The sequence below is a fragment of the Rhamphochromis sp. 'chilingali' genome, assembly GCF_963969265.1.
Source record: "Rhamphochromis sp. 'chilingali' genome assembly, chromosome: 22".
Classification (NCBI taxonomy): Eukaryota; Metazoa; Chordata; class Actinopteri; order Cichliformes; family Cichlidae; genus Rhamphochromis; species Rhamphochromis sp. 'chilingali'.
In genome coordinates, this window is record NC_137950.1 from 16,993,186 (window position 1) to 17,009,149 (window position 15,964).

The 15,964-nt window shown below is 38.7% G+C and overlaps 2 protein-coding genes across 2 annotated transcripts in view; one reads left to right on the forward strand and one right to left on the reverse strand.

Annotated features, from left to right (window-relative positions):
• The first annotated feature begins 3,700 nt into the window (after nt 1-3,700).
• On the forward strand, nt 3,701-6,285 carry rbp4 (retinol binding protein 4, plasma). The gene is made up of 6 exons (XM_080872553.1): nt 3,701-3,843; nt 4,126-4,228; nt 4,339-4,475; nt 4,587-4,693; nt 5,244-5,456; nt 5,709-6,285. Exons 2-6 carry the CDS (start codon nt 4,127-4,129, stop codon nt 5,744-5,746), a joined length of 597 nt encoding a protein of 198 aa, XP_080728679.1. The 5' UTR covers nt 3,701-3,843; nt 4,126; the 3' UTR covers nt 5,747-6,285.
• Nucleotides 6,286-7,652: 1,367 nt separating this feature from the next.
• The window catches only part of cep55l (centrosomal protein 55 like), an 11,215-nt gene continuing 2,903 nt past the window's right edge, over nt 7,653-15,964 (reverse strand). Inside the window, exons 5-12 of the mRNA XM_080872552.1 lie at nt 11,623-11,676; nt 11,324-11,468; nt 10,819-10,964; nt 10,299-10,492; nt 9,890-10,013; nt 9,495-9,566; nt 9,049-9,174; nt 7,653-8,904 (exon numbers count right to left, since the gene is read on the reverse strand). Of these exons, the coding sequence (XP_080728678.1) occupies nt 8,692-8,904; nt 9,049-9,174; nt 9,495-9,566; nt 9,890-10,013; nt 10,299-10,492; nt 10,819-10,964; nt 11,324-11,468; nt 11,623-11,676 (1,074 nt within the window). The 3' untranslated portion in view covers nt 7,653-8,691. The remainder of the gene's footprint in view (nt 8,905-9,048; nt 9,175-9,494; nt 9,567-9,889; nt 10,014-10,298; nt 10,493-10,818; nt 10,965-11,323; nt 11,469-11,622; nt 11,677-15,964) is intronic.

The window sequence follows — 15,964 nt, forward strand, 5'->3', positions numbered from 1 at the left end:
TCAGTGCTGGAACTGGAAATTGGTCAATTAGCTGAACTTGGATGGGTACAAAACAACCATGGCTGGCTATTATTAACCGAACGCCACTGTCTGGTTAGCTGCTGGCAGGTCTTTGAGAAAAGGAGTGTCCCATTTTTTTTTCTACTTATTTATTTATTTTTTTGTTTCTGCTGTAAGGATTAAGGAGACAAGCCTATCAAAAGTGAGAACTACAAAAGGTGTGTGTGTGGGCGTGCGGATTTAGCAGGGTTTGTGGAAATAAATTAGACTAGTCAATTTCACAGCGGGAGGAGGTGGTTGGCTTCTAGTGTGTGGAGGAGGAAGGACAGGCAGACAGAAAATCAGCTATCAGATGGGTATTTTCTTGGTTGTGTATTCATATGTGTTTTCTACAAATATATAAAAAACATTTTTATTATATTTTGTGTGTTTTGAGTACTTTTCAGGATATGACACTATGGACAAAAGGACCAGTTATTTTGATCTCTCTGCAATTCCATTCATTCAGTAGTAGTTCAGTAGCTGAACATTTGATACCAACATAATTCAGGTCCTGTCGGAATGTATTTGCACATTTATTAGACGAAGCACTGTGAGATCAAACATGTCCAAACACAAATTTTCTAACCATTGCACTTTATCTGCCCACCAGCACGGACGGAAAGCAGCTAGCTAGTACAGGCCTCAGGTGCATAAGCATTATTAGGAATTGTTTCTTTCTGGATACAAAGACACCAAATTTGTCAGTCTAATATACTTTTTCTTTCAAATATGCCCTCATTTTATTCATTATCCTTTCTTTTATTTCCTTTTTTGTAAGATTTTTTCACCTTTGATTAATAAGCACACACTACTTAGGTGTTTGTTTGTTACTTTTACATGATCCATGCATACTAGCAAACAGAAGGAGATGTTTTTATGTGCAGTGCATGCTACTGTAACAAATCTTTTTGATCTTTCTGATAGTAGTAGGATATCAATGAGGAGGTAAAGTTGTGTTTAAAGGAGTCATTCTTCGTGACATGGCAGTATGCATTGCCAGCGGATTATCATTTAAGCACATTTTTATCTATTAAAGCCATCCGTCTTTTTAGTCAGTTCAGGTTTGCATCTTGGCTGGAGCCTATCCCAGATGTCATAGGGCGAAAGGTGGTGTACACCTTTGACAAGTTGCCCATCTATCATAAGGGCTAACACAGAGAGACAGAAAAGCACTCACACCTACAGCTAATTTATAATCACCAATTAACCCAACAGCATGTTTTGGACTGTGGGAGGAAGCTGGAGAACCTGGAGAGAACCCACACAGGTACAGAGAGAACACGCAAATGCCAAACAGAAAACCCACCTGGCAGCTCAATGGATTCACATCCAGGATCTTCTCAATGTTCTTCATCCATTGGTGCTAACCATGCCCTCTATTAAACATAAACCTATATTTAGAAAAGGATCGGCCATGGCAAATTATGCACACACCAGGCAGCTCAGCTGTCACACATGAAGTCACACTGTCAAAGTTAAATCAGTTTTGATTAACACCAGGTATCTTCAGGAGTCCTGAATTTGTCACAGCTTTTATTTTATTATTAGCTCATCTAGCCAAAGGACCCATGAGCTTGTGGAATCCATTGTGTGTCAAGAGAACGAAACAGTATTAGTTTGAATTTAATCAAAATTACATACAAGGATCTTATACAGAGTCTTCAGCCAAATTGTGCCCAAAGTCCAGGTCATATTGTTATTTTACAGACACATTTTCACTCCTCAGACTATTGGCTTGTATGTTTATATGTGTCTATGTGCTATCTCCATACAATCTGGGGCATGGTTAACATTAGATTCTTGATGTTAATAAAATGTGGATACCATAACTGCATATCGTGATCATGGAGTGTTTTTACTACCACTTCTAAAGACCCTAATGATATCACACATAGATGATATTCTTAATGTAACACTAACTATTACCTTTTGTTAATGTCCACATATGGTAACATTACCAATAACAAATAAATCATGAACAGAATTTGTAGCAAAATCAGAATGATTTTATAAATAATGCAGACAGCCGATTTGTGTTGATAATTATTCATTCACTGTTTGACATCATTGTGTTTTTGGACCTTAAGCTTCACAGATGTGAACTTGTTTTACCTTGGTTACACAATGTGTCCTCTCCCCCCAACCCCCACGTGCACTATCCTTTATATATCCCAAAAGGTTGATTATGTACATCTGGACGTAGCGTTTTCAGTGGGAGAAATGTTTCGTCACTCATCCGAGTGACTTCTTCAGTCTCTGTGCTCAGTATCCTTTATACGCTTACATAGGTTCAAGCTTCAAGGTTCTTTATTTGTCACATGCATAGTTATACAAGTATAACACACGCTCCTCGACATGTGCAAAAATGGGGGGTGGGGGTGGGGGTGGTAGAGGAAGAACATTATATATATAGTATATACATTAGGTGAATGTGCAGTAGTAGCAGCAAGCAGGTGAATTCTGTACATATGTAGAGGAATAGAATAATAACAGAAAAGACAGCAATTAAAAAAAAGATACTATAAAATAATTATGAATGCCAGTAATTGGAACATAAGAAAGTTGTAAGCATTTTGCTAAATAGGTCGATTAATGATTAAAAACCACTGCACTTAATGGATCCTTGTGAATGATTGATCTGTTTGGATAAGATGAGATGAGATTTGCAAATTGCACTCCTAATCATTTAATCGTGATCAAATCTGTACAATGTATATCCAATACATCTTGACATTGTCAGTCCTACATTTTGGCCCTTAAGGGCACAGGTAGGGGTGGAATTTGATTGGATTATGTTACAAGGGGACATACTACTCTACCCAAATTCAATCGGCGCGTGTTCAGTGCTTTTGCCCTCTTCAAAGCTCCAAAGTTCAGATGGGGACTGTGGATGTAGCCATGAGGTGTTTTACTCAAGTTCCAATTTTATACAGGGATTTTTACTAACTTACTTTTCCATGAGAAAAAAGAAACTCGCTCTTACTTCAAGCACTACATTCCTATTCACCAGCACACAATAAATGTTTAACGCACAGACAAATCTGGCAGTGCAATGTATATAGCTTCTTGGCCAGCGTTCACAACTGTGAAATGTTACAGCACCTCTGGCCAAATTCCAGGAGCTATTATTTCTACTCAAGAGTGATTGCCCTGTTTTTCAGCTGGCCAGCTCTTTGGTTATGCAATCTGCAGATGTTTGGCTTCACTTTTGCTCTTCTTTATTCAGCTGAGCTCTATGTTGTGCTAACAGTTCCTATCATTATTGACCTCCGTTTGAAACTTCAGACTTTGCTTTTAGAAAAGACGTAATCACCTTTCTTTCGCATTGATTATTTTCTGCCGAGCGTGGACTCTGAGCTCCAGTTACACAAACACGGAGCTGGAAGATGAAAACAACTGATGCAATAACACAGATGCTGGTCAAAGCGTGTTTTATGATTTCTTTGGCAAATACAGAAAGAACCCTCCCCCCTCAAAAAAAGATATACATGTAGATCCGATCTTTCTGGTTCTACCAGTCATTGCATTGATAAAAATAGGAATCCTTTAGCAATAAGTGAAAAAACAGATATTGTGGTGGAGATTGGGAGGGGTGGTCCACCAAATGTGCAGAACACATAAATCAATAGGAGTGGGGTCTGCGGTTATGTAAATGTTTGTCCAATGGAAGGCAAACTCGCTGTGGGGAAAGCAGGGGCGCTCTGGGTCTCCAGAAGTTATTATGTAATACTGGCCAGCTGTATTTAAGGCCAGTCCAGACTGAAAATCAGAGGATTTCTTTGGAGTCTTTGTGGTATCAAGGTACACACTCACATGGATTGTTTTTTGGGGGGTTTTGCTTTTACATTTTCAGTCAAATATTTAAAGATATATCATTTTTTCTGGTATTGGTTTTATTTTTTAAACACTATTGTAGCCCTGTGGAAGTACTTTTTGGAGTTTCATCACATTCTGCTCGTCTTGAGGACTTGCAGTGCAGTGTGCATGTCTGTATTTCTGTTGTTGTTCTCCATTATGCCTCCTTTTTTTCTCTAACTGTCTGTGGTCTGTGCCTTCTTTCTCTTCTTCTTTCCTCGGAGGTAGAATGCTTCGGTACGTTGTAGCCCTCTCTCTCCTGGCACTGTCCTGGGCACAGGACTGCCAGGTAGCCAACATCAACGTCATGCAGAATTTCGACAAAACTAGGGTGAGTTGAAAAATATTAACTACGTTGTTATTTAAAAAAAATGTTTTACATAATTTCTGAGTAGTACTATTCCACCGTGATTTTTCTTTAATGTGTTCTTCTACTCGTAGTATGCAGGGACATGGTATGCTGTAGGGAAGAAGGATCCAGAAGGCCTGTTCTTGCTTGATAACGTCGTAGCCCAGATAAATATTGAAGAAGATGGCAAAATGACTGCCACCGCCCAAGGCAGAGTCATCATCCTCAAGTAGGCTCTGTTCTGTGGAGGCTTTTGCTTTGAACGTGTGCAATTTGCAATATGAGATTTTTTTTGTCTCGCATTTTTTGTAATGACTTATTCTCTCTGTTTGACCTCTAGCAACTGGGAGATGTGTGCCCACATGTTTGCCACATTCGAGGAGACTGCTGACCCTGCAAAGTTTAAGATGAAGTATTGGGGAGCTGCATCCTACTTGCAGACAGGAAGTAAGTTATGAAGTGAAAAGCACCTTTAACTTTCATGTTGAATCAAATTTGTCTTTGTTCAGACTTTAAAAAGAAATCCTTTCAACAATGAACGACCAGACACTGTAATTGTTACTTGATAGTCACCACCAAGGGGGTTTTGACCTTAAGCCAACTGATAATATAACATAATTATCAACTGCTGCACTTAATTCGTGACCCCGGACACTGGAAAATGAATAGTGTTTTGTTGAGTTCAATTTTAACGTCAGGGGGTATGACTATGTATTTACTGTGTTATTAAAGAAAAAGGAGGTTAAGTAATAATTTTAGACACGGGATGCAATCACTAAAACATCAGTATCCACCACTGGATCAAACAGCTGTATTATTAATATTACTTTAATGTTTTTTTAAGTGAAAAAATATACATATATATATATTTTTTTTCTGTTATTTTGGCTTCATACTTTCTTTGTTGTTTTTTGTTTTTCTCAGTATGTAAGTTGAAAATTTGTAAATGAATGGTTTTGCAAAAGTAACCTCTCCTCCACACTCTCCGTGCTCTTAGATGATGACCACTGGGTTATTGACACTGACTATGACAACTACGCAGTCCACTACTCCTGCAGACTAGTGGACGCTGATGGCACTTGCCTAGATGGGTACTCCTTCATATTCTCTCGTCACTCAACTGGCCTAAGGCCAGAAGACCAGCCAGTTGTCCTCCAGAAGAAGACAGACCTCTGTCTGTTGGGTAAATACAGACGGGTTGCACACACCGGTGAGTTGACTATGCTTTGATTCTTTGATCTGTGGCTTTTATCAGTCCGTCATTCAATAGGGTAAAAGACCAAGTGAATAATTGACTAAATTAAAAGGTGAAAATTCTTGTGGTCAGTGTCTGCCCGGCCTATATTGCCAATATTTTCAGAAATATAGGAAAATAAAATGCTCAGTACTAACGCATGCAGGAGATAAAGATGTTTAAGCTACCATATAGTTAATAATGCTACTTATCTCCCTTGTGTTGCAGGCTTCTGTGAGAGTGGCACATCTCTTGACCCACAGTGACACTTTGCTGATCTTGGATTGAATCCCACTGCTTAGTCACCTCTTCTGTCTCCATCTCTATTATAAAAAAGCAGCACATTCTTCTTTAAAAATGAACCAAAATTGAACTATGAACAGCCACATTTATATAGCTGCAATCTCAAATTAAAAGGAAAGATGGTTGTTATTGTTCTCTTCCTATATTCCCTCATGAGTACCATTAAAACAAACAAACAATCAGAATGACAGAATTATGCAATCAGCCAATCAGCTCTCTCTCAATGTGACAAACAATTATCTGTTAACCTGGATTTTTAGCAGTACTGCAGCTCTGGGTAAGAACCACTATGTTTATTATAAAGAAAACACTGGTTCAGTGTTCTAATGAATGCACAGTATCTTGTAGTCCTCGAGGAGATAGTTTTTTAACTATACATACACAGATACACATTAGCTCCTGTGCTATATATTTATAGGGTCATAAAAGAGCAGTTAAGTTGTTTCTTCTTCATATGACGTTTGCTTCTTGATCCAGTTTTTGAAATAAAACATTCATACCACTGTGGCTCACTTCATTCTTTATTGCCCTTTAAATATTTATCTACGTTCCTGGATCGCAAATAATGAATTCGTGTCGTTGCTTTTGGATTCTGTCAGACAAAAGACATCAAAAGTACAGCCAAGTAGAATTTTTTGCTTTTTTAAATCTTTTATAATTGCGCTACAAGAAAACAAAGCAAAAGGGGAAAAACACAATGGTACAAATTAAGCTTCTAGCTATGGCTTCTTATATGTTTGTTAAGCAACTAGCATGGAAAAGTGGGAAAATATATTTATAATTTACACATACTGCACATTCTGATCAGTGGTGAACATCAGTTTATTTAATATGATTTTTGTGGAAAACAAGAAAATGATGCTACCATCTTTTTTTTTTTTTTTTGTAAATGGGTACGAATTGCTAAATTAGTAAGCATGGGGTGTGAACTTCTTTATGCTTCTGCAAGTGAAGTTGCCATAAAAAGAAATAACACAAGAATCCCTGCTTTAGCCGATAAGCTTTGTGAACACTGTACATGCAAAATAGCAACATGCTAGCTGACATTTGCATAGGTTAAAGTTTGCCTGGAAAACAACTGATCTTGTTGTATAGATTGATATGAACCCCTCCAAAATATCAACAACTAAATAAAAGAAAGAAAAACTAAACAGGGGAAGATGTGCTGGGAAGAGATTTACATCTTTATTGCACATTTTTTGTACAGTACAGTACAGATCATGGCAAAACTACTTTGGTGTACATGATTGAAATAAATCAGGTTTAAAACAAAAAAACAAAAACAAAAAACAGGTAAACTTATTGATAAAAGTTGGACTCTTGGATCTTCTATGAGAGCTAGCCCAAATAAAAACAACCACATATAAGATGCACAGCAGTGTTCGTTTCATGTCAACTGGTCACACTGCCAAGGCTGCGAGAATAGACACCTTAACCTCTTTTTCCCCCTACCGGGAGGACCTTTGGTAATCCCTGCCTTGAATAGTTTAGTACAAGGAATTAACTCATGCAATCTAATTCCAGCTTTAAATGGCCGCAGGCTTGAAAAGTCAAGGTGGAGATGGAAGTGAGCTTCACTTGAACAGGAAAGAATACAGGGACAACCACCCACATGTGACTAGATAAGCTCCCGACTGCTGTACATTTTAAGTCTGGTTCAGTTCAGGCAAATAAAAACTTGGTCATGGTTTGGGATACTTTACACAGCTGTTTACACGTTAAACAGAGAAATGCTTTAGCAATTGCACAAACATCACTGACATAACCGAAAACACATGGCTAATTAGGTAACATAACACTTTCGCATAAAGCCAGGCAAAAAGAAACATGACTACTGCTGCCGATGATGATGGAGGGAAAAGAAGAGGAGTTTAGAAAGTGTGTGTTTAGCCATTTCATCAGTGGAGTATATTAGACAGGCTTGTAAACTTTTATGCAAAATAACATAAACAATAGTCCCTCGATAGAAAGAAGGCCATTACAAAAGCAAAACATTGTCTGGTGATACACACTGAAGCAAAATAAAACTAAATCACTAAAAAGAGACAGTAGTTCACCAATTAAAAACAAAAACAAGAATAAATACTGTGATATACACACACACACACACACACACACACACACACACACACACACACACACACACACACACACACACACACACACACACACACACACACACACACCTGATTCACCAAGAGTTTAACAAACAGCAAAATCTAAACAGAGACCCCAGATGTAACTATATGGATGGAGTATTAAAGTTAAAAAAAAAAAAAAAAAAAAAACTGTAAATAAGAAGATGTTTGGTGATTTTCTAATGGCAAAAAGAGCTGAAGTACATGTTCGAGCGATTTGCATGTTAAGAGTATCCTGCAAATCCCTTCTATTTAAAAAAAACGTATCTACACAAGCATTCAAGTATCGCACCTGTTTGGATATTGAATGAAAAAAAAAAAAAAAAAAAAAACAGAGTAAAAAAGCCAAAATACTGTTATAAAATAAATTTAAAAATCATTTTTTAATGGACACCGTAGACCCCATCATTCTTGGAAAATAATGCACAATATGTCCCATGATTTCTTACATAAATGAATATTTTATACATTTATGTTAAATGATCATTAAGGCGGTATTTCTAACTTTGCGATAAAAGAACAGGATCGAATGCAAGTGGTCTCCAGTGACTTCAAGAAATATCTTATACTCTGTTATCAGTGCTATGTTTGTAGAGTCAGTGTCTAAAACTGCCTGTTCATTGTTTTATTTTACCTAGATTCAAAAACACAAATTTCCTGAATGAATCAGAAATCTTGTAGAGTGATCTTGTGTTTGTTTTTACCCCTTTGAGTAAGCGGAGGTCCGGACATGCACACTGAGAATCACTCATCTATGCTGATGTGTTAGCTTACGCAAAGCAGTAATCGATGTGAGTCAGCAGCTCCCTGTGACGACTGGTGGGATAAGGGGCCCGACACTTTGGGCACTCCAGGAAACTCTCGTCCAGGAGGTTGGTGACTTTAGATGGGGATGTAGGGCCAAGAGGGTTTTCAATAGTGAGACGCTCAAACTCGAGGCTATTATACGAGCTGGGCTCTGAAAAGCGAGCATTTGGCTGCTTCTGAAACACAAAACATGACAATACATTCATTTAGCAGAAGCCCTGGTGCTTTAATTGGATACAAAAATGGGACTGAAGTCTTGCATGCCAGTGTTCAACAAGAGCCATCACATTTCTTCCCCATTATTAAAGTCTAACACTTACAGCAGATTCCAGCTTTGCAATCTGATCACGGGCCTTGCGAAGTTCCTTCAGCACCTTATGTAACTGGTGCTGCATGCTCTGACGATCAATTTTTTCATTCTCAAAGTCCTTGGCAGAGAGTTGGATCTTAGGAGGGGCAGAAATAAACGGGAAGTAGAGACAAGTGGGAACGGTTTGGATTGCAACTCTTAAAAAAACACAGCTCAAAACTGTTACAACTCCACATCACATACTACCCAGAAGGGCCGTGCTGACAGAATTTCCACTCATAAGTGGGTGGTGAACATTAAGGTTGTGCAATCAGTAATTACTGATCTCAGTTTTTTTGACTTCTCACAGTTCCTAGTGATTATATATTTGTTTTAATAAATCCAGCCACTCAATTACAAAACAAAGACTTCTATTAATAGGAACAATTTGGGTAACATATAAACACAGAGTGTTACCTGTTGCTCCAGTGCTGCGATTCTTCTCTGCTCTTCCTTCTGGCTCAGGACGGACTTCTGCAGCATATTTACCTGTGAAGCACATGATCAAGGCAAGGCAAACACACTTGTATAGCACCATTAAAGAGTAACACACATGCTATCATTCAGTTCTTTTCTTTTCAGATAACCCTGGAGCTGTATTTTATTTAAATATGCTGGTACATCTATTGTGCTCTTGCACTTTACTTATTAAATATAATTGCTAATGGATGAGGTCTTTCCATTTTATATGCAACCCTATAAATGCAGACTTTTTTATGCATTACAAATGTTTTGAAAGAAAAACTTTGATAAATAAGTAAATATTACTGAATACTGACTAAAGGAGACAAATCACTGAATGGGAATCTCACCTGCAACAGAAGCTCAGCAGATCTCTTCTTCTCCTCCTCCAATCTGATATCCATAGTCTCCAGTTCCACCCTCATTCTGTCTGCACGCTCAGACGACACCTTTCTCTCCTCACAGACTGCATGTCTGGATGAATGGTTTATTTATTCCATAAAAGTATCAACAATATTCATATTTGTAGTACTTAGCAGCAGTTAAAGCCATTAACAGTCACTATGTGTGGATTCTTAAGGGCTCTTCAGTGTCACCCCTCTGTATTCAAGAACCTGGGCTTGTAAAGTACTTTGCATAAATTGCAAAGCCAGTTGGAATCCATAAATAAACCAACCAACTGTTTATTCAAAGGAAGTGTCCCATTTAACTTTTAGTTTGGCCACATCCGCTTTAGTTAGGTGCTAGGACTTTCTTTACCTGTTGCTAAGTCGCTCTGCCTGAAGATCCATCTTGGCCTCCTCCAGCTCTTTGCACTTGTCTTTGTACTTCCTCAGTAAGGACGACAGCTCGCTGCACTTGTCGTCGTACTTCTTCTGCAGTGCCAACATCTCCTCCTGAACCCTGGTGACCTGCTCCCGCTGAGAGTGCAGCTCAGCCTGAGCTTTCAAGGCCTACCAGGTGCGGACAAGCCAAATTGTAGGATATTTTATACATTTCGCCTTCTTCATTCTTTAAAGGAACGCTTTAGCTCAATTACAAAGACATCTGAATTCAAGAAATGCTTAGTGAAACTAGCCCAGTTGCTTTCTTTTAAATAGATGTGAATTTCAGTGAATTTCAGTGAATTTGCACATTGTTTGATAGAGACTGAAAGTATTATCAGCATGAGCAGCACAAGCCACAACATGGAGAATATATAAAGAAAGGGGAGCAAGCTGGCAAAGTTGTTAATCAAAATGAGTAAATGGTGATTACATGAAATCTGTTTGGCATTTACCTGCTCCCGATGGACACCGAGCTCCTGTCTGGCTCTGGTAACCTGCTCTTTTTGGCTCTCCAGGTCTTTCTGCATCCCAGACACCAAGTGGTCATATTGGCTTTTCAGCTGAGATTCCTTTTCTGGATCTGCCAAGTTGGCAGGAGCTGAGACAAGAAGTGTTAGTAAGCAAATGAAGAAACATTATTTGCAGTGAAAATGTTAGGATTATCTTTGTGAAAGCTGCATGGAAAGCTCAATCCTGACCGCTACTGGATTTTTATTCTGACATTATTACCCATTAAATCATTTTCTAATTCAAAGCCTGTTGCTGCATTTTATTTAACTTAAAAAACAAAAAGTACATTCATTTTCCTGGCTTGCCCCTTTCACTTTCCATGCCACATGTGTCTCAAAAAAAGCTGCTTGTTAGGCCAAAAGAAAGTTTTCCATTTACTGTATGATTGTTGTGAATAATAAAGGAATAGTGAGCAAAGCCAATTCAGTTCCCCCCCACACTTCCTACCCTCTGGACTGGCCTCTTGTTTGGTTTGTTGCTGCTTTGCCTGAGCCAGCTGCTGCTCCAGCTCTAAAGTACGGGCCAGGACAGACTGCACATAGGCCTCTCTCTGCTGGTCGTACACCAGCCACTGCTGGTTCTTCTCCAGAGCCTGGTAGGGAGAGAGGCACAGCCTACAATGACAAACTGCATCCTATACACGATATGTGAACTTTTCAGCTGCTCAAATTCATGAGCACATCATTCGGTAGCAGGATATACATGATACGGTTACAAATAGGTGAACATCATCTTGCTGGACTCACATCTTTCAGTTGATCTTGTATCATTACGAGGTTTGCAGCAGGTGCCTGTCCATTCTGAAAAGAGAAAACGTCTTTAGGTTCACTCGAGTTGGCATCAACACTTACATCTGATCTAGCCATCATAAAAATGTTAATACTTTCATTAAGAAAAGATTGGGTTTCATTTGTATTAGCAAATCCTAATGATAAAAGGTCTATCCAATATGCATCCGAGCTGTGGAGCTGCTGTCTGCACCTGTGCTTTCCTTTTACTATAATTGTTCTGGACATAGCAGAGTCTTAAAGCTGAATTTTTTTTTTAAAAAAGGGGGCTCAATTCAAGGCAGCCAAAGCTCTCGGAAAACAAAGAGACCCTGTCATTCCTCCAGCAATACAAGAACCAAATCACGTGATGATTGTAGCTTGTTTGTCTGTCCATTTGCCAGGAGATCGCACAAAAACCGAAGACAATGAAACTTGGTGGAGAATTGCAGCGTGCAAAGGGAAAACAGAAGGAGGCACTCTCAGAGCATCCTCTGGTTTTATAGTACTGCAGGTCAGCTGAGTTGTATGTGCTGCATTTGTGTTATTCAGTTTATCCAGCTTCAAGGGCAAATACTCACACACTAAAAACTTCAGGTTATACAAGGTTGAGACAACAAAGGTGTAGCGGGTTTAGGTTTTTCCATCTTCTAAATGAGAATGAAAAGAAAAACACTATCGATAGTTATCAGCACAAGCACTGGTTTTAATAGACTATGAGAGACGAGGCTATCAAATCTGGTGCAAATTCTATTCATCGCTAGAGACACAGTCATCTCCCAATTCTGTCACCCTAACTCTGATGCCTACATGGCCGATCCCACCAGCAGATCCTATAAAACCCTCACAGAGATGTTGGAGTTTGCATCTAAATGATCATCTCTGTGCTAAAGCTCTGCGAGGAACGTGATGGATTTGAATGTGCAGCCCATAAACTATGCCCACTAACAACTTTTCCAAATTCAAGAAGAAGAGAAATAGGTGGCGTGGTCAGATTATATGTAGTAATTTAAAACCTGCTAAACGAAGTGGAGAGTATTGCTGTAAAAAAAACAAAAACATAACCTTGAAGATATTAAGACATAAGATTTAAAAAAAACAAAAACAAACAAACCCATAAAGCTCTGCATGAAAAGACTACAAAGGCAACAAGTACCAACTACTCCTCCCACATATCAAGTAACTCAAGTATTGCACTGTAATGCTTTCCAGCCTTGGACTCAAGTTAGACTTGAAACAGTATAAAAACAATCTAAGAGCATTTACATTCAACCAGCATTACAACTCTTCTTGCGACCTTCATGAGTAACAAAAAAAGGAAAAAAGAAGAAGAAAGAAATAAGAAATCTCTGGGCTTCTTGTAAAAAAAGAAACAGAAAACTACTTTTGATTTTGAGTAATATTTGACCCACAATGGAGAGCAAGGAGATAAAAAAAAATAAATTTTGTGATAGTGCTGTTTTGTACATCACTGAATAATGTTTTCTGTGTGTGTTTGTGTGTGTGTGTGTGTGTAACGGATTATGATTAAAACGGCAGGAGTTTGATAAAATATACTGCGGGTGAACTCCATTTAAAAACACAGGCTGAATTGATTTTTACATTTGTAGTACTATGAGCAGGGCTTCAGCACCCCCATCTCTAGAAAGGTACTTTTGTCCATAAAGGGAGGTATGACATGACTGAGTCTTCCTCAAGTCCCTACTTGTGATTTTTGCCACCAAAGCCTCTTCAGAAGCCAAGAGGAATCCTGATGGGCAGCAGGACCAGCTGCACTCAAAGCATCAAAGGGCTACATTTAAGAGCCTACAGTGACAAGGGAAGTGGCACCTGCAGACCCACTGAAGGCTCTCACACTGCTGAATATGAATCATTTGATGCTTTAGTCAAAGTGCTATTTGAACAAAGATGCTATTTTGTCTTTCATGACACTATTGTAACGGCTGTGATGCTACCAGGGGTGTTAATAGTTGGCAAAGAAGACAAAGGGAAAAACATTTTCATTATAAGCAACGTGTAATGTGAGACTTTCATTAAAACAAATTATTAAATCTGCTGCAGCTAATGTCAGATGATGAAGAATATAATTGGAGGTCACACAGTGCCACCTAATGGACAAATAAACAGCTGCACTTGGATTTTCAAACAAACTTCAGCTCATGAAGTAGTTATTGAAGAAAAATAAATAAATAAAAGAAGAGAAAAAGCTCCTGGTGAAATGTGAGGGAAAAAATGAAAATGAAAGTCTAAGGTGCATCAACCTCAGATCAAAACAAAAGCCTTATCATGAGCAAATATTACACATATTTTACTTTTAGTCAGCCTCCAGTTTTGTAACACAAGTCAAGCAACAGCTAAAGCTGAATTTAATTTGACCAGATTATTACAAAACAAAAGAAATAGCTCTACTGCATCAGCACTATAGATACAGAATAGGGCTGGGCGATATGACCCAAAATTCATATCTCGATATTTTTTAGCTGGATGGCGATATAAGATATATATCTCGATATATATTTTTTTAAAGCCATAAAGTAAGAACAAAAAGAGAGTTCTTAGTCAAAGCTGTGTCCCAGATGTCACACAGGCACTTTTATTAACATAGAGCAGATGTACATAAAATTTACTCAAAAATAAATTGAGCATTTATTAAATAATAATGCTCCATAAATAAAAGAAAACAATGTTGTTTTTGTGCATAACAAAAAGCTCACAAATGTGCAGTCAAAATGTAAACTAAAAGACGAGCACTATAACAAGGACAGATTTCACAGCTGCTCTGTTCCCAACTTGTACTGCGTGACTGACAACCTGGAGTTTGAAATCCGCTTCGCAACCACGTCTCTTAACAGGTGCCATTTATGGTCCTTATACACAGTAAGGTAATATTACGTTGAAGCACAGTACGTATCACTCCGCGAGGCTCAGCCGTAATGCTCCGACAATCCATCAAGCGCTGCAGCTCCGTAGCTTACCAAAGTCGTACTAAAACATTTTTTGACAGATTGCTGAGCGCTGTGTACCACATAAAATCGGTTCGCAGCCATCAAGCACAACCAGAATTCATACATAAGGCGCGCTGTCAACTTTTGAGAAAATGAAAGGATTTTAGTCCGTGCAGCACCTCTGGGCTGCATGGCGTTAGCGTGGTTAGCTCGTTAGCGTGGTTAGCTAGCTAACACGTTGACGCCGTCCAGCCCCACGCACGGGGCGATGCGCAGTAACTCGTTAACGGATTTGCCGTGTCCATCTTGTCGCTTCCTGCAGGTGAAGCGATGGGGGAGGAGGGGGAGTTGTGTTCAGTGAAGGAGAGGCGAGGCCGAGTAACGTTGCGTAAAGACGAAAGTGGACGAAAGAGAGGCAAACTTGCGGCTCCGCAAGTATAATTATAACGTAACATAGACTATATCGATATAAAGGATATTGTCACATCTTATATCTCGTATAAAAATATATCGATATTTTTTAAAAACTCGATATATCGCCCAGCTCTAATACAGAAGAAGGGAAAAAAATAAATCAGAGGAGGATATTAGAATGGGAGGCAGAGGACAGAAAGCTGTTGCAGGATTTAATCCGAGACCAGGGGGAAAATTTGCTGTCAGAGGAAGGGATATAACTACTTAAGCAACTCTGTTCCTTTGCAATTTCTGCCAAAAAGAGGGCGCAACTTTTTCCTCAAGTTTCTCTTTTTCTTCACACTCAAATAAAATGATTTGTGCTAGCCCAGGCGTACTCATAAATGCAGTCACGGTAAAAAAGAAAGTGCATGTTGGGTTTTACAAATTAAGACAATTTAAAAAAAAGTCAGGTTCTTTTCAAGTTCTACATTTTTAAAAAGCCTCAGATAAAAAAAACAAGATGTGATTTACACAGTGTATTTTTTTAACAAAAAGGAAGCCAAACTGTAGAAACACTGTGTGGGAAAAACTGAATAGAACTTGCGATTGAGTAGCTTGTAAAACCACATTTAACAGCAAAAGATTGAAGTAATTGCTTTCTGCATAACTTTATCAGTCTCTTACATCATTGTATCTAAACTTTATGTGATTTCAACACACTGATTCCTTTCTTTCTTAGCTATTCTGTTGCAGATTTGGGACTATTGTTCTTCTGCGTAAGCCAATTTAGGCCAAGCTTTAACTGTCAGACAGATGGTCAATTCGATCACTGCAAAGCGCCCAGGCTCTGTGACTACAAAACAAGCCCAAATCATCACTCCTCTATCACCATGCTTGACAGCTGATACGAGGAGTTGGTGCTGATACGTTTGGTTTTCACCAAATGTGGCGCTGTGCATTTGGTCTTGTCCCTCCAAAGT

What these genes read in the sequence shown, in the direction of transcription:
- rbp4 (XM_080872553.1), top strand. Translation starts at nt 4,127, where the DNA reads ATGCTTCGGTACGTTGTAGCCCTCTCTCTCCTGGCACTGTCCTGGGCA. An exon ending in GGCAGAGTCATCATCCTCAA is followed by an intron (nt 4,476 to 4,586) that starts GTAGGCTCTGTT and finishes TTTGACCTCTAG; the next exon opens with CAACTGGGAGATGTGTGCCC. An exon ending in ATCCTACTTGCAGACAGGAA is followed by an intron (nt 4,694 to 5,243) that starts GTAAGTTATGAA and finishes CCGTGCTCTTAG; the next exon opens with ATGATGACCACTGGGTTATT.